Source organism: Sciurus carolinensis, chromosome 3, assembly GCF_902686445.1.
Source record: "Sciurus carolinensis chromosome 3, mSciCar1.2, whole genome shotgun sequence".
In the NCBI taxonomy this organism is placed as follows: domain Eukaryota; kingdom Metazoa; phylum Chordata; class Mammalia; order Rodentia; family Sciuridae; genus Sciurus; species Sciurus carolinensis.
The window spans coordinates 71,325,445-71,350,103 of record NC_062215.1 but is presented as its reverse complement, the minus strand read 5'-3'; the positions used below and the strand labels follow the sequence as shown (position 1 = coordinate 71,350,103).

The 24,659-nt window shown below is 42.5% G+C and overlaps 1 protein-coding gene across 3 annotated transcripts; it reads right to left on the bottom strand.

Annotated features, from left to right (window-relative positions):
• Positions 1–1,993: 1,993 nt before the first annotated feature.
• Ammecr1l (AMMECR1 like) lies at positions 1,994–24,250 on the bottom strand. 3 transcript variants are annotated; one of them, XR_007107753.1, is made up of 8 exons: positions 23,948–24,250; positions 22,339–22,446; positions 12,628–13,072; positions 10,271–10,381; positions 9,855–9,969; positions 8,939–9,029; positions 8,330–8,400; positions 7,288–7,377 (listed from the first exon to the last, which is right to left on the bottom strand). XR_007107753.1 is itself a non-coding variant. In XM_047545531.1 (7 exons), the coding sequence occupies exons 3-7, from the start codon at positions 13,032–13,034 to the stop codon at positions 7,277–7,279; spliced, it is 825 nt and encodes a 274-aa protein (XP_047401487.1). In that variant the 5' UTR covers positions 13,035–13,072; positions 22,339–22,446; positions 23,948–24,250; the 3' UTR covers positions 1,994–7,276. The 3 variants fall into 3 exon arrangements, 1 of the variants encoding a protein (XP_047401487.1); XM_047545531.1 differs by lacking the exon at positions 8,330–8,400 and having other exon boundaries at positions 1,994–7,377; XR_007107754.1 differs by lacking the exon at positions 8,330–8,400 and having other exon boundaries at positions 7,363–7,377; positions 9,803–9,969.
• Positions 24,251–24,659: the final 409 nt, after the last annotated feature.

The window sequence follows — 24,659 nt, the reverse complement described above, 5'->3', positions numbered from 1 at the left end:
AAACTGGAGTTTTAGCCTCTGCTGCTATAGTGTTGCAGCAGACCTCAGCTATCTGCCTGTCTTCTTTCCGGGCTCGTCTTGTGAATTCGAAGAATGAAATCCATGGACAAGTAAGAGTGAGTGTAGGAATAGGAATGATTGGCTGATTGATTGGTTGATTGATTGATTTTGGTACCAGGTATTGAACCCAGGGGCACTTTACCACTGAGCCATATGCCCAGCCCTTTTTCATATTTTATTTAGACACAGGGTCTTGCTGAGTTGCTAAGGCTGGCTTTGAACTCCCGATCCTCCTGCTGAGTCACTGGGATCACAGGTGTGCACCACCACCAAGTAAGGATTTATTCAAGTGAAAGGAGACAGAGCTCCTGCAGAGTGGGAAGGGACCCAAAAGTGGTTGCCACTTAAGTGTAGCAGTCTAGGGGTTTATATGGCTACTGGGTAGGAGCAGTGATCAATATCTATGCTAACCAAGTATTGGAAAAGTGCCAAGGCTATAGGTAAAAGTCTACGCTAAACAGGTATTGGGAAAATGTTAAAGCTATTGGATAGCTCTTGAATCTGTAGTCTGCACTCAGGTCTGTTCTGCCTCCCTTGTTCTGCTGCCCCAGAAAAAGGAGTTGACTGGAATGTTTGGAATCCTTTCACAGGTTAATCTCATAGTTTTCTTTACATTTAGAGAAGACTTTATGGGGCCCATTTCCTTAACTGTCTGCCTGTTTTACTATGTATGTTTTCTATATTATTCATCTGCTTCCTGGCTGCCATGGGATGAGCAGCTTCAGCTGCATGCTTCTGCCATGATGTTCCTGCTTCCCCAATGAAGTCAGTTGACCATGGTCTGAAACCTCCCAAAACTGTGAGCCAAATTAATCTCAACCCCTTTAGTTCATTTTGTTCCATCTTCCCAGATATGGAAAACCTATACACGCTTAAAATGAAGGTAGGTACAGTGGTGCACACCTGTAATTCCAGCAACTTGGGAAGCTGAGGTAGGAGGATCACAAAACTGAAGCCAACCTCAGCAATTTGGCAAGACCCCATCTCAAAATAAAAAATAAAGGGCTGGGGTTGTAGCTCTGTGGTAGAGTGCTTGCCTAGCATGCTTGAGGCACTAGGTTCAATCCTCAGCACCACATAAAAATAAAGGTATTACATTTTTTTTTTTATAAAGTAAAGCATTCCTGGGTTCAATCTCCAAACAAAACAAAATCTTAAAACAAGCAACAAATATACTACTCATGGTAACATTGAAACTATTCCTTTTAGGTCTATTGTTTAGAGAAAAAGAGTTTTTAAAGCTTTTTTTCCCCTTCCCTTTGGTACCAGAAACTGAACCCAGAGGCACTTAACCACTGTGCCACATCCCCAACCGTTTGAGACAGGGTCTTACTAGGTTGCTTACAGCCTCACTAAATTGCTAAGGCTGGCTTTGAACCTGTGATCCTCCTGCCTTGGCTTCCCTGGCTGCTGGGATTACAGGTGTATACTACCACACCTGGCAAAATATGTGAATTATTAGTTCGAAAATATTTAAAAATGTTGAAATGGCACAAATTTTGCTGAATGCTACTTTTTTTTTTTTTTTTTTGGTACTGGGGATCGAACTCAGGGCCTTGTGCTTACAAGGTAAGCACTCTACCAGCTGAGCTATCTCCCCAGCCCCTGAATGCTACTTATAAATGTTCAACAGTATCTTCTAGAACTAGGCTGTCATTTTATTCCAAGGAACTCCAGTCACTGTATTTCAATTATCAGGTACTGTATTGTCCCAGTGTCCTATTTATAGGGTGGTTTGTATTTGTTATTAATGAAGTATAAGTTCTCAATTATGATTTCCAACCTATTTTAAAGCAACCTGTGTCAATTTTGTTGAAATATTTGCAGACTTGAAAATCTGGGACTTAATGAGTTGAATATTTCAGGCATTTTGTTACAGCAAGAGAAAGCTGAATAACATACTTGGTTACAAAAAGAGAGGCAGACAATGAACAATTTTTACCCATTATGATTTATTCTCTACAATACTTCGTTAAAGAGTTCAATGATTTGCACTCAGAAGTTATATAGCCAAGAGGCAACCAAGTGTAATACAAAGAATTGGTCTGAAGTCTTCACACTGAAGGCCATACAGTCTCTTGCTTTAGGGAAATAAGAACAAAAATAAACAAAAAGAACAAGTAGCTCCCTAGGCTCCAGAAATCTCAATAGAAAATAACATTAACAGTTAGTGAAATTGTAGATGTTAACATATCATGGAAAACAGATCTTGTGCAAAAAATTAACACCCAAGACTTCATTTGTATAGATGATTTTTATTATAAACAGTAAAATATATATAACGTTTCAACTACAAACCTTTCATGTGGAAAGGGTCTCTAACATGAGTTGTTTTATTATAAGTGAAAAAGTTTAAGAACCTCACAGTGGAAACAATCCAACACTGACAAACTCTAGTGATCAGACATCCTCTTTCAATGTAAAATAAGGACAATTCATAATTACAGAGAATGTCCTAGCTGTGGGTATTATGAGACAAGCCAACTTTCCAGACCAAAAGGCACTCACAGCTAGGGATGAAACAAACTCTGAACCAAGCCAGTGAAGTCCAGCTGGTTCCATAACAGTGGTTACCATGCTGTTCAGCTCCAGCAGCCCAAGGACAAAGGAAACACTGGGCAGGAAACACTCCCCCTTCTCTACCTCCCTTGTACTCACAGGTACTGGACACCCTCTTCACTGCTTTGGTCAAGCATGTGGAAGGCAGTTCAGTTCATTTGGAGCTGTCACCTCCCTATGCAAAGCTGCCGTGTGGATGATCCAGATGGTATATTTTCCTGAGAGCCACCTGCCACATACATCCATGAGGTCATCCTGACCACACACTTCCAGACCGCTTCCCGACTAGCTCCCAGCCAGGATGGACACCAACAGTGTCCCTTATAGGACATTATAGTTTCCCTTGGCTAATTCTCAAGTCCCCTTGACAAAGCAAAAGGAACCTAGCTTTCCCATTGCTGGACTTCTTTGGGAGCATGAGGGAATGTGCAGGGAGTAAGGCTTCTTCACTCCAGAAACCACTGAGCCCACTTCAGTGTGATGCTGGCCTTCACCAGCCTGATTCTTGTGCACTGATTTTTTTTTCCCCATTTTTTGGGTTTTTAAATTTTCTGTTCATATTCTTAAATGGCAGGTATCCTATCCCACCCTCAATAAAATAAAATAAAATACATATTATACATTGGGAAGACAATAGGGCAACATTTCTACGAGAAAAATAGGCTTGAGGAGCATGGCACTGTAAATGCTTGCATGACCAGTCTCACTGAGCGTGCTCAGGGGTGAAAGTTAGCACCAATTTTTTTTGCTTTTTTTAATCTTTAGAAATTAAACACAACTTTTAACATAGAACACTTGAACAGTAATGAGTGTAGCCCTATGTATCAATACTGTTGTACAAATTGGAGGTGGGTGGCCTTAGTCTAGAGCTGACCACCCTGACATCAATCCATGGCACCTAAGAGTAACTGTCATCACATCTGTTTGTAACAAGACATTTATTATCCTCAGCAGTAAGAAATCATAACCAAACCTTTAACCTTCATTTACATTGCCAGGGGAATGTGGTAGGCCATGAGAACCACCTAGCACAGCAATGAGGGGAGAGCAGCTTGGGCAACCTGATGTCACCCATGTCTTCCCCACATATCCCAGGTCCTTGCCAGCAGCACAAACCTGTACCCTCTCCCATTCCTTCACAGGAACTGAGGATGATGCCTAGAAACACATCCCTTAGATTGTGCCCCTGCTCCCCCTTCCCCGATTCCTAGCAGAAGGACTTGAATAGTCACCTGTTTTGGAAAAGCCATACCATCACCACATAAACTCTAAAAAAATAAAAATAAAAATAAAAATAAATTAAATCAAAACATGTTCACTGGGTTGACACCCAATCCATTTAAGAGTTCTCTAAGCATGTTGTTGAAACCAGTGTATAGTCCTCAGGATCCTTTCTTCCAGCTGGCCACCTCTTCCTGTAAATCACTTTAGCAGTGCCTTCGTGATAGTGCTTTCAAAGCATCTCCCAAGTTCTATGACTTTTGCCACCAAGTAAGTGAAGAAAGGCAAGTGGGAGGAAAACTTGCTGATGGCTATTTGGAAATTAGCAACAATGGGTAAGGGAATTGTCATATGGAAGTTTAAATGACCCAGAAAAAAAAATAAGTGATTGGGAAATTTGCCCTCCTGGGTTGAAGATTCCCAGCATAGTATGCAAGATTACAGATTCACCTTGTTACACAGCTTTGTTCTGAAGTCCTATAAAGGACTGAAACATCAACAGTCTTCTCACTTCAGGCAAACTAGAAAAGGAACTCCCCTGCTTAAAGGTCCCTCAGGATATTTGCCTGAAAGAAAACCAGAGACCTGGATGCTCTCCTATGACAATGTGCCCTCTGAAAGCCCAACCCATCACCTGTTTGCACATATATGCTTCTGAGAACCTAGATCCAGCTGTGTAGGCACTGCTACCAGTAGAGGAGTGAGGTAGCCAGGTGGTGAGGAAGAGGTCTCTCCATCATGCCTGCACGTAGCAATGACATCAGGACCTCCAGGGACATCTCTGCTCCATTCCTCAGCAGGCTACATCACAGAGCTCTCTGTTCAATACCAGCAGACTTGATGCAGGGAGAGTGCCAGAAAATCCAACTGAGAGTGGGATGAGAATTAAAACCTTCACGACTTATTGAGCAATGGGATCTGCAACGCCATCCAAAGGGATTCCGATCTTGATATGGTCTCTGTCCAAGAGCCTCAAAGGACTCATGGTGCCCATGCTCAACCCTAATATGGCGTCCATTTACGAAGCAAGGAGGTTGTGATCAACTCTTGGTACGCAATAAACTGGAAGTTTAAAAAAAGGAATTTAAAACAACCTAAAAATGTTTCTTGTTGGTCTCCGTTGCCCAGACTGCCAGGGGAATACACCTACTTGATCTGGGGAGGCTGTGGGGGTGTGTGGGGGTAAGCCTCCATGGATCATCAATTCCGACTTCCAGGTTGTGACCAATGACATATGCGGCAAATCACCAGACCAGGGTCTTCTGAACCCACACAGTGATTTTCTCTAGTCATGGAGGAGCCCCAATCCAACGGAACCCCATATTGAGGAAAGGCTGAGATAAGGCTTGGGCCCCTCAAGTTCTGTTTCATTCAATTAACCCCACACCCCCCTCAGTCAGTGGGGGGCAGACTTGGCAACGGAAGCTAGCATCATAAAATGGTGCAGTAATAGAAGTAACTGGACCAGGAAGAGGAGGCATCTGCTCCAATGATGTCATAGCCATTGGTGGCCACAGGGGGGTGGGACTGGTCATGCAGCCTTGTGTCAGGAGTAATGATTGTAGAGGGGCGGGGCATGAAGAGTGCCATTCTGGAAACAGTGCTGTCGAGAAGCATATACTCTGCGTAACTGATTGTCACCTTCCTCACTTCGGTAACTGTATAAGGAAACAGGCAAGGGTATTAGGAACCCCAAACAATTCCTTTTGTAAAGTCACTCAGCAGAGAAAAACCAAAAGCTTATTCCACATTTTGAAAGAATAAAATGGAAGACCAAGAGCAATCTTACTTACAGAAAATGAAAGACGGCACAAGAAAACAATGTTGTTATTACAAATGAACAAGATGAAAAAGCACAATCACAATTCACCCCTGAGAATGTACTTCGGCACATCCCACCTTTAAATGCTACATAAGCTTATCATCAGGCTGCTCGTAAGCAATCTGCTGCTGGGGTCTGGATGAAGAATTTCAAGATCAAATTACATGGGTGGCAGATTGGAAGATGGCTGCACCAAAACCCAGTGTAAACTGCATATCTACTTTCATGTTAAAATGAGATCAATAGGACAGAGTGCAACCTTAATTTGCAGAACAACAAACAAGTTATAACTAAAAGGGGCACAATTACCTAATTCTGGGTCAATTCTGGTGAAGCAGATTAAAAAATCCTTGGGCTATATGGGACAGGTCTCAATCCCCAGATGAATATGCCATATCACAAGGTTATCAGAACAGAATTCATAGCACTTTGGCTTTGCTCTGGAAAGAGCCATGAGTCAAGATGCAACGCATGGGGTGTTACAAACCTATGGAGGCCTACTACAGACCACAGGAGCTGGGTGTGACAATCCTTACCCAGAGCCATCTCTTTCCCACTGAAATCACTCCTCCACTGCAAGGTGAATATTCCTGAATTTTGACAGGGAAATGGCTGTTCAAATAAATTGTAATAATAATAGTAATAATGCTTTGTATTTGAATATTGAAGAGTGTTTTTTTTTTTTTTTTTTTTTTTTTAATTTTTTGGTGCTGGGGATTGAACCCAGGGCCTTGCACATGCTAAGCATGTGCTCTACCACTGAGCTACGCCCCCAGCCCCTTAATTTTTGGAATCCAAAGCATTTCAAAAACACTGGGTTATCTTCCAAACCTGTGAGGCTAGCATGATTATTCAGCATTACACAAATCAGAGGCTCAACAGAGGCCCACAGAAGCTAAACCTATCAGTGCTTCCAATTACAATACGGACGGGAAGAGAACTGACGTCTATTGATCACCTACAATGTTGCCTGGCCCTACACTAGAAATTCTCCATACATTACCTTACCACATCCTAAAACAACCTAAGGAATTATCATTCACATCTTACAGACAGGAAACAGGCTGAAAGAGGTGGAATAATTGGCCCAGGTCACACAGCTAGTAAGTGGTTCAGCTGGGGGGATTCAGACCCCAAGACCATGTGCATTCTAAACTAGGCAGCCTCCCCATAGAAGTACAGACACATACTGTTCCCAAACAGGGTAAACTCTCTGTGAAAAGTATTTCTGACTCTTTTGCATTCCCAGGCACCTGGCTGCATGAGTGGATAAGAAGTAATACCTCAACTGGCCTTGGACTGCTACACTGGGAGCCTTCTCTCCTACCTTCAGCCTTCCCTCTCAGCCTCCCAACTATGCGGGCCAATGGACACACTCAATGTGCTTGGGCCTAAAACTATGCCCCAATCCACTATCAGCTTAGCTACAGAGACACACAGGATGCTGGAGGAGTCTTTGCCTTTACTGCCACTGCTTCCTGAGAGCATCAACCTCACTCATACTACTTTGGTTTAGAGATATCAGCAGAAAAAACTTTTTCTTCCCCCTTCCATCAAAAGTATCTTCTACCCAACCCCCACTAATGAAAATGGCAAGGAAAATAAGATAGCGGCTTACCTGGTGAGTTTGATCGTTTTTCTGAATTCACTGGTAATTGGAGCCTTAAAGCCACCTTTCCTGAGCAAGGAGTCTATTGTCTGGATCTGATCCCAGTCTGAGAAAGAGAGGCCATACTGAGGTCAGTACACAACCAAACAGGAGTGTGACATGCTCAAATATGGCCAGTGTAGAAGACAAACATGTTCAAGAAGTGGCAAATCTGCTGGGGCAGAGGAAGCCCTGGGCGTTAACCTATATACCTAGAGTCCCATATGCTTCACTGATTGTCCAGTGGAGACTCTGATACAGGACAGCCATAATGGCTGTTCCTTGCTTCTGAGTTCTTCCTGTTAGGTTACCCAGTGTAACTATCAAGGAATGAATTCGGTTTCATGCTACTTGGCCTCATGCTGATAACCAGGGCCTCTCTATGGAAGAGGAGGGACTTTTTATTTTGAGACAAGGTCTCACTATGTTGCCCAAGCTGGTCTTGAACTCCCAGGGTCAAGTGATCTACCTGCCTCAGTCTCCTGAGCAGTGGGACTACAGGTGGGAATCACTATGCCCAATTAGGAAAGAATGGAATTTAAATTCTGCAGCTTATATTCCAAAGGAGTAGCCTTCCTTCAGTTTTGATGATTTCTACAAGTCCCATTATCTATGATAGAGAACTGTCAGCAGGAAGGAAAATGTTCCCTTAGGGAGGATGGAAAAGTTGTTCACGACAAATACACTGTTGAGTCATTCTTGCAAATTTTTAAGATAAAACCAAGTACATCAAATTGAAAAAACAAGACCCCCCTAAAATTACCATATAAGATACACCAAATTTTTTTATTTTCTCAATCAACTCTGGATTGTTTACCTAAATTATTTTAATCTTACTAAAAAACACTTTTGGTGTGCCTCCTTATACAGAAAGATATTAGATTTATGACCTCACATAGGTAGCTAAAAGGTTCCTTTTTATAACACATCCCCATTGCTTTCAAAAAAATGTAAACACAACCACAATGGTAACCAACAAGGCAATCGCTTCCGTATATTAGTTCATTAATATACTTAACTGGATATTTTTCTCTATTCCAGGTTCACACCCAACCAAAACCGTGTTTCACATTTTATTTTCAAAAACAGACTAATTCCAAGAAAGAAAGAAAACTGGGTTACATATCACAGAAAGCACAAGCAACATTTAAAGGCATTCTTCTAGATAATGTTTTAAAGAGAAAACCTGACCAAACTACTTCCTACCTTTGATGTTCCCATTTTAAGAACTCATTAACTACTGAGTTCTTTAAAAACAATGAGAAGTATGTTTTGCCCTTTACCAAGTTAACACTTTAATAATGATTCAGGATCAAATGTTCGATACCCACTGAGAAAGGCAACTTCCCTTTTTAATGAATTCTATAATGTGGTCAGAATGAATTCAAGGTAAGAGTTTGAACAGCAGGTGAATGAGGGAAGTATCTCCCCTTTCCTTTTTCCCAACTCCTACATTTTTTTTGGGAGTTTGCCCTTATCCTATAGGAATCTGACAGGCATTAAGAGAAAGAAAGGCATTCATTCTCAGAGGCAGTTGGGCTGAAAGACGACCCACTTTACTTTCCTGCCTTTGGGCTGGCACAGCTGTGAATGGTGCTGACTATTAAATGCCCATTCATCCAACTCACCTTGTTCCTTAGCAACCTCAGGTAAATATGTGGCTGTGCGTTTGACGCCTTTTTCATTGATGAATTCAATTCGAATCCCATGGACCCCTACCTACAGAAAAACACAATTAAGTAAATGGCATTTACTTATTCTAATGGAACTTAGTCACCCACATATAAATCAACACCGTCCTGACCAGCTTGACCCTTCTGGGAAAAGAGAACTTCTTACTTTCCATGACTAACTCTTTCTCTGAGGTATAGAGGCCACATCCAAACAAAACTATATTCAAGAGCCTGCCAAGAGGAATCTGGAATATTTTTTATTGTGTTATTCCATTCATTCTTTCTTTCTTTTTTGCAGATTGAACTGAGGGCTTTTTTTTTTTTTTTTTTTTTTGCCTTTTTTTCATTTTGCCATGGAACTTGTGATTCTCTTGCCTCAGGCTTCCAAGTAATTGCACCTGGTCATTGTTTCTTATTAGATGTGGAAGGAGGTAGGATAGAGTGGAAGAAATGGGAGAAGAAAGTCAGTCTTTCTTTATTTACTTACTTATTCATTTTTTAGTTGTACTGGTGACAATTCAGGGGCGCTCTACCACTGAGCTTCACCTTCTGCCCTTTTTATTTTTTGAGACAGGGTTTTGCTAAGTTGCCCAGGTTAGACTCAAACTTTAGATCCTCCTGCCTCAGCCTCCCAAGTCACTAGGTTTACAGGTATGTGCCACTGTGTCCAGCAGAAGAAAGCCTTTACATTTACATTTCCTCTTACTTCTAATTGAGTAGCACTTTTTGTCACTTATGTTGCCCATATTTGGTTCCAAACTCAGCTTTCACATTCTTAGACCCTCTCTCAATGAAGGAGATACATTACCATGTACTAACCCGAACCCAAATGCAACGAGAGATGCAGAGTTCCAAATGCGGCTGTTCTCACCTCCCAGTCCAGGTAATCACTGGCATCCTCAAAGTTAGTAAGGAGGGAGACAGAGCAGAAAAGTTTAGGCAGCTCCTCTCGGGTCAGGGGGGGAAATCGGCTGTCCTTAAGTGCACTGGAGGGGGACAAAAAACATTAAGTGAGGTTGCTCTGAGTTGAGAGCCATCACAAGCCATAGAGCTCACATAGTCTGCATATCCTGAGTTATGCAGAGTGCATCTATCAATCATCAATATCAATATGTTAGTAGTATCTATCTATATAGGAACTGATGAGTAACTCACCAGATAAAACTCCTTACATTTCCTGTTTACCAAAAAGGGAATGCTCAAAATGTATCACTTAAAAGAAAGATTAGGGAGGTTGTTTCCAATCTAGACAATTTATATACAGTTCTTAATGTCCAGTGTCATTACCTGGTTAACGTATATTCCCTGAGTCCTGAATGAAGATTCATGGCTGAGAAGGTCCCAATGCAGCCACGAAGCCGCTTGTCCCGCCCTGTCTTCCACGTCACAAAGAGGGGACTAAAAAAAGCAAAACACAAAACATTCTCCAGCCCCAAATTAATCATGGATAATGTTTATTTCTGTGACTGCCCAAAAGAATTTTCTGAACTGCCAGCCATCTGAAAAACTCTGGCTTTCTGTAAGCTGCTCAGTTCTGGCTAGAAACAGAAACCTTTCATGAAGAAAGGCTTTCTACACAACCTTTCCTACACTTTATATTGACAGTTTTAACTCACTCTGACACCACATTTATGGGCTATTTTCCTCTTCCTTGCCCAGAATTCAACTTTTTCTTCTTTTAATTCTCCATATTCTCTCCTCATACACTGCTTTTACGGCTAGCCATGTCACCTAGCTCCATCTTTCATGATGGCATACCTTTCTCTGCAACCCCATGTTCTTCCATAATTATAACTGCTCCTGGGAAACTACAAATATTTCCTGTTCATAAATTTTCAGAAAAGAAAATACCTTCTTGAGAAAGCTTTTTATTAGCAGAAGTTGTCATTTCTGTTCCTAGGCAAAGGTTTATCAGATTGACAGTGACAGATTTTTTTTTTTAGAAAAAGCTTCAGTGCTAGCCCCCTCCTCCTGTGATCCATTCACACTCTGAAGTCTACTACCCTTTTAGATTATTGAGTTAATCACTTCTCAAAAACAACTTGAATGCTAGTTATCTACTTCTTTGATCATTGTTACAAAGGCTTCCAGCAGACTGTTCACCATTTCTTTCCAATAAAGAACCTGCACAGTGTCAACCAAAGCTTCTGTCCCCAAACCTACTCAAAACCTCTCAAGATCTCTACTACCACAGGGTGAAAATACAAAGCCCTGAACTGAACTCTACACTCAAGGCTACTCCACTACCTGCTGTTCCAATCCCAAGTCCCTTTCCTATACAGGACACCTGTATCTTAACCAGGCTTGAGATCTGCACCTGCTCAGTTAGGAGTTTTCTGAACACAGTACCTCATGGTAAGACATCCCTAAAAAGTCAGAACATTTTTCCTCCACATTTCCTCACTCAGATTGACACACAGAGGCAACTACTATTTATCTCTGTGTGTGTGTAATTTATCAACTCAATGACAAGTCTCCTGAAGGCAAGGAATTTTCTTTATGTCCCCCAATTCCTTGTCCAGAGTTCTGTACAGCTCTACCATGGCATCGAAAGTTGAGCAATGAATGATCTTAGATCAATGAATACTTCAAAAGCAATTCCCTAAAAACAAAAAACCAAAAGCACTGGTGTTTTTCAAATTAGCTCAGAGCTGCCTGCTCGTTCATCGTTCTTTCTCTTTCTTTGCAGTTTTGGGAATCAAACCCAGAGCCTCATGCATGCTAGGTAAGTACTCTACTGCTGAGCTACATATCAGTCCAGCTGCTTCCAGTTTCGAGAAAGAAAACTGATATGAGTTTATTCCTGTTTACTTGTACTTTAGAAATACTACTCATTAACCAGGCGTGGTGACGCAAGCCTGTGATCCCAGCAACTCAGCAGGCTGAGGCAGGAGGATTCCAAGTTTGAAATCAGCCTCAGCAAACTAAAGGCCCTAAGCACTTAGTGAGACCCTGTCTCAAAATAAAAAATAAAAAGGGTTGAGGATGTGGCTCTATGGTTAAGCATCCCTGGGTTCAATCCCTGGTAGTGCCCCCCCCGCCAATATATACATATATATTGCTCATTGATGTCACTGACCACCTTTAGAGGTCTTAGGACAAAGAATATCCCTGAAATAAAAACCAGTGAAGCCTATTCTGACCTTCCCTAATGGGGTATTAGTGGCCCTATGGGATACCATGGTATTTCAGATGATACAGTGGAGGTGACCCTAAGTAAGAGCATTAGCCTTCAATGAATGAGAGCTCCTAGTCTCTTGTCTGGCCATTCCCAATTCACTTGGACTTCAACACTACTAGGGAGAGACCCCAATGGTGTGATGGTGTCAATTTTCCATGCAAAAGGTTAGATGACTACCCACTGTCACATGAACCAACAGAAAAGCCAAGAACGAAACGCCCCTGATGTCCTGAACATTACGTTAACAACAAACCTATACCTACTTCAAATATAACCTAGCCTCCTTCCTTACTGAATCCATTGACTGTTCTAAATATATCTGGACATTGTTCATCACTCTCTTCCCATTAGTCTTTGCTCAGACGATGTTAAAGTTTTATAAGCACCAGACACTCTAAAGAAAATGACCTGAGAAAGATGCTACCATGCCCTCCTCAGTGTACCCAACACCTAATTTACTCACTAGGGGTCATTGGTGAATCTAGGGAGTCGTGGCTGTGGGAAGCCATAGAGGTGACAGTAGAGTACATCAAAGCAGTAGCAGCACATCTCTGCAGTCACCACCAGATTCTTAGTGGTGTTGGCAGTTCCATTAGGCCGGGGAAGAGGGCTCAGGGCTCCCGATGCGGGATTCATTCGTGTGATGGGAGAGTTTCCAGGTCCCAGAGTTAAGTCCGACACATTCTCCCGTCCACTGCTGCTGTCCACATGCTGGTGGTTTTGAAGAGGTCCTGAACTAGAGCCGGGGACAGTTGTGGACTGGTTCCCGTGACTATGAGTTCCACTTCCAGATAATTTGGGCTTCTTGACCCCACAACAGCCAGCTGCCAACTTGGGCTCAAGTGGAGGAACACAACGTCTTTTTCCCATCCTGATTTGGTGCTCGTGGTCTGGAATACTGCAGAACCCTAACCCAAAAAAGAATAGTTAGATACAAATTTGAATGGTTAAAAGGAGAGCACAAAAATTAAAGAGACAGAGTCCACACCGGTCAGGTAAGAGTCGTCAAATTCTCTTTCCACCTGAACCTCCAGGTCATATGGTCAATAAGGTTTGTAGACCAAGAGGGTTAGAAGAGACCTTGAGTTCTTGACCAGAGACCTCTCAACTTTTCCTAAAGGGCTTCTATTTTTTTATTTCCCATCAAGTTTACAGCCACCACGACAGTGGCAGGAAATAAGAAGGTTCCCCTTCCTTAGAGCACCCAGGGCAGAAAAGCAGGGCCAGCATGCAGCTGGATGAGAACACTTCAAGACCAACTGGAAGACCGCCCTTAACCAACAGGCTTAGGTTGCTTTCTCTACCTTTTTCAGAGGCTCCAAATTGAACCATCCTGATTTTAAAGAACTTCAGAGGAACTTTCAGGCTTTTCCTTGTTAACCACATCCTTTTGGCATTTTTCTCATCACTAACTTAAATCTGTGTAATTTCAGTCTCAGACAGGAGTGAAGATGAAAAGTAGTTAGCTGTCATTCTGAAAAATGCACACCCTCTAACACAAGGCTCCCAACTGTGTGTCTACACAGCTCCTCCTTACTAACCCCTCCCTCATTTTCTTTGGTTCCCCTTTGAACTCTCTCCAATTTCTATACATCTCTATCCTTTCACAACCCTATTAAAAAAAAAACAAAAAACAAAAATAAAACAAAACAAAACAAAACAAATAAAGCAACAACAACAACAACAACAAAAAAAAAACCTTGCAACCTACTGGAAACCTTTATTTACACAAATGACCCAAGCTTCATAGTCCTTTTGTGAGGTAGCCATTTCTGCCCTGTCATAGCCAGGCAAAGAGATACAAAGCCACCCAGTTTAACAAAATGCAGCATCACCTGGGCTGGGGGACCAGAGCATCCCATCTGATGATCTGAGGGGAGGAAGGAATGTACTTCTACTATTTTTTCCCCCCTTAAAAAGCCAAAGGCCCCTTTTCTGTTGTCTGAAGAGTACCAACCTTCAGCAGAATCAGAAAAATAGATCTAGGTATTTCAATGTTGATAATAAGAAGGCTTGTAAAATTTGTGGACTTGAGAAAGTTAAACTTTGTTCTCAAGTCATTTTATTTGTTATTGCTTTGGCTATACACATATACATTTGTATTTTCTCTGAAATTTGGACATATAGCACATAACTTTTATTTTGATACAGGGATCTATCTCACTATGTTGCTCAGGCCAATCTTGAACTAGGCTTGAACAATCCTCCTGCCTCACCCTCCAGAGTAGCTGGAACTCCCCAGCCAGAACTGTCTCTTTTTAAATTTTTATTATTTTGTGGTCTGGAGGTGGAACCTAAGGCTTTGCACATTCCAGGCAAGACTCTACCACTGAGTTACATTTCCAGCCCCACTGGCTTATCTTTTTTCTTTTTAGTAATGGGGGCTGAACCCAGCACTTTAACACTAAGCTACAACCCGTCATTTTTGGTTTTTATTTTGAACCAGAATCTTACTAAGATGCTGAGGCTGGCCTCAAACTTGTGATCCTCCTGCCTCAGCCTCCCAATCACCGGGATTAACTTGTACACTTCAATGTCTGGCTTGAAACAGGGGCTGCTCCTTTTTTTTTTCGTACTGGGATTGAACCTAGAGGTGCTTTTGCCACTAAGCTTTCCCAGTCTTGCTCAGGTTGGAGAAACCCTTACATACTTTGATATAACAAAACGGTCAAATGACTAGATTGTTTCTGGGCATGAATATCACTGTCTTATTTAGCCAAAAGAGGGAGCAGAATGTCTTGGTTAAAAATGCTGCTTCCAAATGGTGTGGTGGCACACACCTCTCCACTTTTTTTGTTCTAGAGATTTAACCCAAGTGTGCTTTACCATTAAGCTATATCCACAGCCTTTTAAATTTGAGACAGGGTCTCATTAAGTTGCTGAGGGCCTTGCTGAGTTGCTGGGGCTGGCTGTGAATTATAATCCTCCTGCCTCAGTCTCCCAAATCGCTGGGATTACAGGTGCATACCACTGCAATGGGCTGTGGCACGTGACTATAATCTCAGTGACTCAAGAGCCTGATGTGGGAAGATAGTAGGTCAAGGCCAACCTGGGCAACTCAGTAAGACGCTGTCTCAAAATAATAAGGGTCAGGGATGTAGCTCAGTGGTAGATTGCTTGCCCCGCATGAATAAGGCCCTGGGTTCAATCCCTAGTAGAATAAGGGGAAACAAACAAAGCTGCCTCCTCAAGAGGCAATAGGCTTGAATTCAAATCCTAGTTCCTCCATGACTAATTTTTCTCAGAATCAGTTTCCTCAAAGTAGGAAAAACAAAAATAATTGCTGATTGAGGTTGAGAAAATTAAATGTGATTGTGTGTGTGTGTGTGTGTGTGTGTGCCTTAAAGCAGTGTCTGGCTCATGTTAAAAATTTATCATCTGGGTTCTTATTCCACTATTTCTTAGGAGAGCAATTCCTAGATAGCAAGGATTTGGCTATGCACTCAGGCTTAGGGCAGTGTTTGCAAGGAGCACAGGATTCAATTAGGATTTCAGACTCCTCTAACCTTTCAGGAATGTAGACAATGTTACCCTCATTTTATAGAGGCAGAATCTCAGGATCAGTAAAGCAAGAAAACCCACCCAGAGTCATACTGCCATTAAGTGGCAGAGTTAGGACTTGGACTAACATCTATCTGTCAGACTTCAAGGCTTTGGGTCTTCTCACCAGACACTCAGAGGAATGAAACTGCCAATTAACAGCCACTGGATTGAGAACCTTTTCTAAGGATAGGATTAAAAAAGCAGATTCTAGGGTGCACTAATCTAATGATTTACAGTAACTTGTCAACAAAAAGGGATCAGGAAAAAAATATATCAAAACCTCAAGCCCAAAGACAACACCAGATATCACCCAGAAAATTTTAGGTACTCACACTGGGGCCTGTCATGAGTCCACATTGGAAGTCACTGGTATGAGTTCTCACCACCTTGTACATAATTGTGGGTTGAGGATTTAAGACACAGGTTAGATGAAGAAGGACTCCCCAGAGACCTGGCATTTCATTAAGGTAAACAGGGCCCCAAAACTCTGCCTCGAGAGTCCCAGAATTCAAAGATTCAAAGACAAGGGATGAAAACAGTCTCATTACACCAAATCATACCTGAAGGAAAAGCCAAATGTCATTAGATGGTGGTAACAATTCAGGTGTTCCTTAACTGGTGATATCAGCTCCCTCACTGAGCTACAGAGGAGACTTTCAAAGCATTCTATTGCAGATAAGAACACCTGACTGTACAACCCATGTGCAATCAATTATGCATCAGGCATGATTATAATTGATACCTAGTTTACATTTACCAATTTCCCCACACCCTTCCAAAATATAATTTGACATGCATAGAACCAACCAAAATCTCGTGGCTCTTTAGGTCAAGGCATTTCTCTGGGAGGTGGTTAAGCAAACAAACTGACAATCTCAGTCAAAAGCAGGGTTAGAGGGCTGGGGAGATAGCTCAGTTGGTAGAGTGCTTGCCTCGCAAGCACAAGGCCCTGAGTTCGATTCCCCAGTACCGCGGGGAGAAAAAAAAAAAAAAAAAAAAGGCAGCGTTAGAGATCCTCTGCATCAAAAACATATTAGAAAGCTGAGTGTGATGGTACACACCTGTAATTCCAGCAAATTGTTAAGGCTTAAATGGGAGGATCTCAAGTTCAAGGTGAACCTCAGCAACTCAGTGTCACCTTGTCTATTTCTTTAAAAATGTATTTTGGAGCCAGGTATGGTGGCGCCTGCTTGTGATCCCAGCGACTGGGAGGCTGAGGCAGGAAGATTTCGAGTTCAAAGCCAAACTCAGCAAAAGCGAGGTGCTAAGCAACTCGTTGAGACCCTGTCTCTAAATAAAACACAAAATAGGGCTGGGGATGTGGCTTAGTGGTTGAGTGCCCCTGAGTTCAATCCCTAATCCCCTAACCCAAAAAAGTATGTTATATAAACCTCAGAAAATTTAAAAAATAATGTAGAGAGGTATAACAAACCCAATTCCCAGCTTTAATAAGGTTCAACATATGGTCAATCCATCTATTTCATTTATGCTCAATATATATTACCTACTGTCTCCACCTCCAATCCTACTACTGGCTTATACTGAGGGCGAGTTCTTTTTTATTTACTTTTTTTTTTTTTTTTTTTTTTTTTTTGGTACGGGGATTAAACCCAAGGGCACTTAGCCACTAAGCCACAATCCTGGCAATACCCCCCATCCCTGCCACCTTTTTAAAATATTTTATTTAGAGATAGGGCCTCACTAAGTTGTTGAGGCCAGCTTTGAACTTGTGATCCTCCTGCCTCAGCCTTGCAAGTTGCTGGGATTAGAGGAATGAGCCACGACTGGCTGAAGGCAGTTTTTAAAGCAGCTGATATTTTACTTATCAGCCATCATAAGCAAATACCAAATAAATCACATATAAAGAATATACAGTGGGGCTGAGGTTGGGGCTCAGTGGTGGAGTGCTTGCCTAGCACACTTGAGGCACTGAGTTTGATCCCCAGTACCACATAAAAAACTAAATAAACAAAACAAATTTAAGACTGAGATCAATACTATCTTAAAAAAAAAAAGAATATACAGTAAATTAGATGCTGATGATAACACAAACTGCTGTCTACCAATTTTATCAAAACGTTCTCTTTAGGTTTGGGACTCTTATAACCCAACAAAGTAGACATCTCATCCCGACAAAGTTCTAGACTCAGCTCCAGGTACTGTCTAACAAGGACCAGGTACTGTCTAAATCTGAGGTGCCAGTAGCTTGGCAGGAGGTGTCTGAGAATATAGCTTACGACACTTCAGAATAATACTATTTTAACAGCACAACTGTCCGTCTGACCAGCTAAAAACAAACTCTACTGAATGGCATAACCTATCTCTTCTAAAACTGCTGGTGAAACTGCTCTTATCCTTTCCCAAATTTCATAAAAACTACCAGTGATGGCACTTTAACCAAAGTACAAGTTATTATAGAGTTGATTCCTCTGCAATAAGTGGTCTCAGGCATAAAAACTCTTGTTTGGTTAAAACATGCACCAAATTCTTGATTAAAACGCACACCATGGAAACCCTTCCAGGTCTTTGCGCTGGGTCACTTGCAATGCTAAGTTCCGGAGTCACTTCAAGAACCAGAAGCAGTGATCTTTTCCTGCTGTGCATTTACTTTAGAACAATCAATGAGAACACACTAGCTAAAATTGGATTTTCACCACATGGAGGCAATACCCATATTTTAACAAAAAGCTGGGGAAATAACAGAATTCACTGTTTTGCCTCTCAAGACTTCTTAACCTTGCATATTTCAAAGTCAAGTGGGCCTGGGTATTGAAGGTCACAACTTCATTAATATGCTATTGGGTATTCATCATCTCAGCTCTCACAGGGCACACTCCTTTATCTGATGTGTCCTGAGCTTCATTAGGTCCACAACAAAGGCCACTTGGTGAGTACTTCTTTGGTTCTGTGGATAACTGACCACAGTGCTCTGCTAGTCAGCTTACAATGCTACTTTAGAAATTCAACCAGCAGTGACCTCATCACCCTGAGCCGGAGAGGCCAGAGGCATCTGCTTTCTTTCACAACACCTAACATGGTTGCCTACATATAGTATATACCATAACAACCACAAAATTGCAGATTGTCACCAATAAACTTCTAATAATGTTATTTAAGTTTGCCTAAAAAAGAAAAAAAAAAAAAAAAAAACAAAAACTTGGGCTGGGGTTGTGACTCAGTGGTAGAGTGCTTGCCTAGCAAGTGTGAGGCACTTGGATTGATTCTTAGCACCACATAAAAATAAATGTATAAAATAAAGATCCATCAACATCTAGGAAATACATTTAAGAAAAAAACACACTTGTTTTGATTCCACTATGAGCCGACTATGGAGTATCAGAATCTGTGTGTGTCTGAATTATATACCCTCAGATTCAAGAGGCACTTTTATTTTTTTTGGGTGCTGGGGATCGAACCAGGGCCTTGTGCTTACAAAGCAAGCACTCTACCGACTGAGCTATCTCCCTAGCTCCCAGGAGGCACTTTTTAAGTATATATTCTTTTTTTTAAATGTTTTTATTAGTGTATTATATATAATAACAGGGTCCATGTTGTATAAGTAGCTATTCTTATCAACAATGCCAGCTCTATTTAGCCGTAACCAAGGGACAGTTTAATAATTAATTATTCACAGCAAAATGGATAGACAATGTGGATAATTCATTCTAAAAATTAGGTCAACCACCACCTAAATGCACTTCTTGGTCCAATTTATACCAGTAACTGTTGTCATTGCTAAAACACACCAGTATCTGTTGAGTCCTATACCTGGCCTCAGGTGCCACTTAGGTGGCTCAAGGCCTTCCTTTGACAGACTTGTATAATGCAAACTGCATTTGAGAAGAATTCTCTTTTTTGCTTTTTGAATAAAGAAGCACTTCAAAGAGACCCAATGGAGTGTTTATTTGCCTGGGTGGCAATTTATGATTTCAGGGATTAATACCAATTACTTCTCATAAATTGTTAATATTAATAGACAAGGTATCAAGACCAGTACTGAGAAATCAATGTAGGATGCCCTGACTGACAGGGCTGGCTAAGTAGAGAGGCCTTTCTCCCTTGCTGTGGATCCCTTATAAGGCTACTAAGCCCATTGAAAATGACAAACTGATGTCTTTCCAGAGCAGCTCCCATCTTCAGAGGATAGACCCAAAGCTTTGGGGAGACAGTCTAACTGCTCAAATCCAAACTCTGATGGGTAAAATCTGAGTGCAAACTCAGGCAAGTTGTCACATCTCTGTGAACCTACCACCGCAAAGGGCTATTTGTGAGCATTAAGTGAATAGACATAGAAAGTACCTGGCATCTTTTGGCACATAACAACTATCTATTTATTGTCTGTCAGTTCTAATACTACCACTATCCCTACTAATAAAAGCAAAATTATAAAAAAAAGTTCTTAGCATTTCTAGAGAAATAAATGCTCTCAAAATATGATTCTATTAAGCACCTTTTAGTCTAAAAGAGTATATAATTAACATGGGATTATTACTTCAGTACTCTTTGAAAGGTAATGCCTTCTAATAAATCATCCACTGTTTCTTTTCATTCTGAGATGCTAGAAAACATAAAGAAAGAATTGTGGGCTGTCTAAAACTTTTAAGACTTCTATTATAGCTAGGCATGGTGGTACCCAGTAACTCAAAAAGTTGAGGTGGGACTCAGCAACTTAGGGAGACACTGTCTTAAAAAGAAAAAAACTATTCTAAAAGGATCTTCATTTAAGGCTATACACTAAAAAGAAACTATACTTGCTAAATATACTATTATTACGGACCTCTTGATGCCCACTGAATACTAATGGAACTCTCTGCCAAAGTAATCACATTTCAATAATCCAATTAAAATATCTATAAAAGTCTAGTAGAGAAAGGAAAGAAACCAACATTCACCTAAATCTACATTTGCCTTTTTTTTTGGGGGGGGGTGGAGGGCGGCGGCACTAAGGACTGAACCCAGCGAGTGTTTTACCAAGGAGTCACATCCCTACCCCTTTTTATTTTTGAGACAGCATCTTGCTTTGGGTTGCTTTGGGTCTCAGTAAATTGCTGAGGCTGGTCTCACACTTGCCATCCTCCTGCCTCAGTCTTTCAAGTTGCTGGGACTACAGGAATGTGCCACCACACCTGGCTATATTCACCTTTTAAAGACAACCCTCAAAACCATGACCTCATAAAGATTTGAGAGCGGTGGGGAAAGGTAAAGAAAAAAATGGGTTTTTGCATTTTCTTCTGTTATTATTTAACAGATGTCTACTAAAATCAACCCTTTCTCAGACAAGAACAGGCTGTTGTTTCCTTTATGACACAGAGTCAAGTTGAAATTCAATTTAATAATTATATGATAGGCACTGATATAGCACCTAAGCTATAATTCTGGCCTACTTATGGAATTATTCCAGAAAATAGTCAGATGAAAAACCCACATACATTCTGGTAACCATTCCAACTAATCACTTCTGTAAAATTTAGTCACACACATACATACACTGATGCATGAATATTTTCCCACAAATACAGATCTACCTAAGCAATTACTTTTAAATTTTATGTATTTTAAAAATGCACAAAACTGCACATTTCACATCAACCTAGCTTAAAGAAAAAAACCTGAAATACAGGAGTTAAAATTTTTGTTTTTAGCCCATTCTCTCCTTTCTATGTGACCTACAGTAAAATGCCAGATCAATCTGGGCCTCAGTTCTTTCATTTATAAAATGAAAACGTTTGTCCCCTGCTTCCCTCACAGAGGGAGGCTCTGATGAGATGCAAGGCACTCTGAAAAACTCTTACAAGTGTTAGCATACTATCATTAGTAGAAAAAAATGATTCTCAGTGTGCTGATTATATAACCTTAAGGCTTCACATATGCTAGGCAAGTTCTTCCAGTTATATCCCCAGTTCCAGCAATACTGCCTAGTAATACATTTTTTCCAGAACTTTAAAGTTTACAAAGAATTAAAATCATTTTCATATCTGCAATGGGATTTCAAGAACATAATATCACCATAGAAAATTTAGAGCAAAATGTTCCAAAAATTTCTGAGGAATAAAACTGTATGAATAAGAACCAATAATTGATTAGGAACTGCATTAACATCTGAGTTAATTAACCTGAGATTTAAGACAACCTCTTTGTCTTAAAAGTGAGTAATTAGGGGAGGTGGGCATGGCAGTGCACACCTATAATCTCAGCGACTCAGGAGGCTGAGGGAGGAGGATTGCAAGTTTGAGGCTAGTCTCAGCAATTTAATAAGGCCCTAGGCAACATAACAAGAGCATGTCTCAAAATAAAAGGGCTGGGGATGTGGTTCAGTGGTGAAGTGCCCCTAGGTTCAATCCCCAGTACTAATAAATAAATATATAATACAATATAATATAAATATGGGAAGGAACTAAACTGGAAATGAAAATGTAATTCTATACCACCACGTAGGCCACTCTAGTGGGTTTACGGAAAATTAACTTGTCTTTCCACATTCAAGTTACTTATAAAAAGACCAAGTTAGAAAAACTTCATGTAACAGAAATACAAGTGAACAAAATACACCTACATTCTAAAACCCAAACCAGGTCTAAAACCAAAAACGGCAATAAAATTCCACTTCAAATATGTCCAAGTTAATACTCACTGAAACAGAAATCTGTATTGCCAGAGGAACAGCTACAACAGAGGAGGGGAGCTATTTTGTCTCTGGAATGAATTTTCTTCCTTCCAATTCCATTCCTTCTTCCTGTACCTAAGATGGAAAGGCAAGTGGAGTGAAACATACAAAATCCAGGTAGTATAGAGTCAGGGCTAGTTTTTTGAAAAATTACAACACAACAGAGTCATTTTTGGAAAAAGAAAACAGCTAGAGAACAGGCTCTCCTGACTTTTTAAACATTTCAAATGCTAAATATTAGGCAGCAACAACAGTCCTATATCCTGAATCACCTCATTCTGAGTGTCATCGCCAAGGGAGGACACTGAGGATCAAAGGTTGTATTGAACTTGAACATGAGACACACATTAACCCCCCCCACCACCAATTTAGGTCAAAACTTGCTTTCAGGCCAGGAAATACCATTTCGAGGCTCTCCAATGGTTTCAGATACAAATATACTCTCAAATCCTCTGCAAAAAGTACCGAATAATTACTGAACAACGTGCCAGGGCCAGGGACCTGAGAGCAGGCCATCTTATTACACCAGAAGAATATGGGAAGTGTGGCTAAGAGTCATTCATCGTAACTCTTAGTCTTGCACAAATCTCTTCATAACCTCTTCATCAACTCTCCCCAATCCCCAGTAGTAGAGAATTTAGCTATTCCCAAGATGTAAACAGGAGACTCCAGGCCCCACCCACTCTATCCTAGGAGAGGGCAGTGAAAAAGGATAGGCCCAGAGGGATAAGGGTGAAGGAGCATGGCAAAGAGAGGAAGGAGTTCAGATCAGGACAGAGAATGGAGGAGGGCAAGGAATGAAGGGCAAAACCCACAACCCGGGAAGGAGAGATATAAACCCAGAGTGTAAGGTAGAGAGATAGTAGGAAAAGAGATGGGGTGAATGTGGAAGGAGGGACTCCGGGTGGGGTTGGAAAAAAAAGGAGAAGAGAAAAGAGCGCGCTTATGAAGAGAGTTAAGCAAGAAAAGGACGAAGACTGTGGGGAAAGGAGAGGCCGGGGCGGGGAGGGGCAAAGCAGGCAGAGGGATAAGGTGAAAAGGTAAGTAAAAGGGATGTGGGACATTAGAGTACCGGGCGCTGGGGAGTTGGGGAGACCACAGAGCGACGGGTAGAGCAGCTTGGGCCGAGCCGCGGGGGTGGAATCCAGACGCCGGGCGGGGGGGGGGGGCGGCGGGACAGTGGGTGGGGGCCGCCAGGCGGCGCCGGAGACCACCAAACTTTACACAGACCCGAGACTGTTTCCTGGAGGGAGTGCAGAAACATAGCTGCAGCTGGAGCTTTGCCTCGCGGCCCGGGGCAGGCGCGACCGCCCACCGCTCCCTCACACTGACTCACGACCCCCTGCCCTCAGCCGGGACACGCGGCCCGAGGCCCCGCCCGCTCCTTGCTCCGCGCCTGGCAGCCCCTCCCCCACGCTGCCCCGGGACCCTCGCTCCAGGATCCTGGGGACCCACTCCCGGTCCCTCCGCCCGCACCAGCATAAGCAGGCCTGGGGGATCCGGCGATGACGGCCCAAGAAAGGCCTGGACCGGTGGCGAGGCAGAAGGAGGGCGCGGCGCAGTCCGACTTTCCCACCTTTTCTCCTGGCCCAGACGCGGCCGGGGCGGACGGGACCTCTCGCGCTCTGCCTTCTCCTCCTCCTGCTTCATGGAGCCATGCGCCTGGGTGGGGGCTCCCGAGAGAAGCGGGCCGGCTGGCTGGCCGGACGCGAGGCGCAGACCGGGCGGGGCGAAGGAGGCCGGCGAGCGGGCGGAGGAAGAAGCGGCGGGGCGGCGGCGGCGGCCGGGAAGAATTGGAGTATTCCCCGGGCTGCTGGAGGACTGAGTCGAGCCGGGACCCAAGTCCTCCGGTATCCCAGCAGCCACCGGAGGCAGTGAGGTAATGGAGGAAGAATGTAGGGAGTCCTCCACTGGACCACACGCCCTCTAGCGATCCCCCGAGAACCATAGAGATCAGAGCACCGCCTCACTACTGTCACGTGGCCTTAATCCGCTCAGTGTATTGGCTGGCGTGGACTACAGTGTTCACTTTAGGAAGCTGCTTTCCATTTGTGGAGCTGAGTCCTAGGCTTTTGAGATAAAGAGGAGTTCCCGGGAAGACTGAGAGAAGGCCGGCGTTCCTTGCGGGGAGTGGAGCCAGCGGAGCTGGGTGTCCGGCTGTCAGGCTGGCCTGCGCAGTGCACCCCGGGCTGCCCGGCTAGGCCAAAGGGAGCAGAGCACGCCGGGAGCCGTAGTCCGGGTCGGGTGACTGGCATTGTCCGAGACGCTGCCAGTCCAGGTGCTAAGCT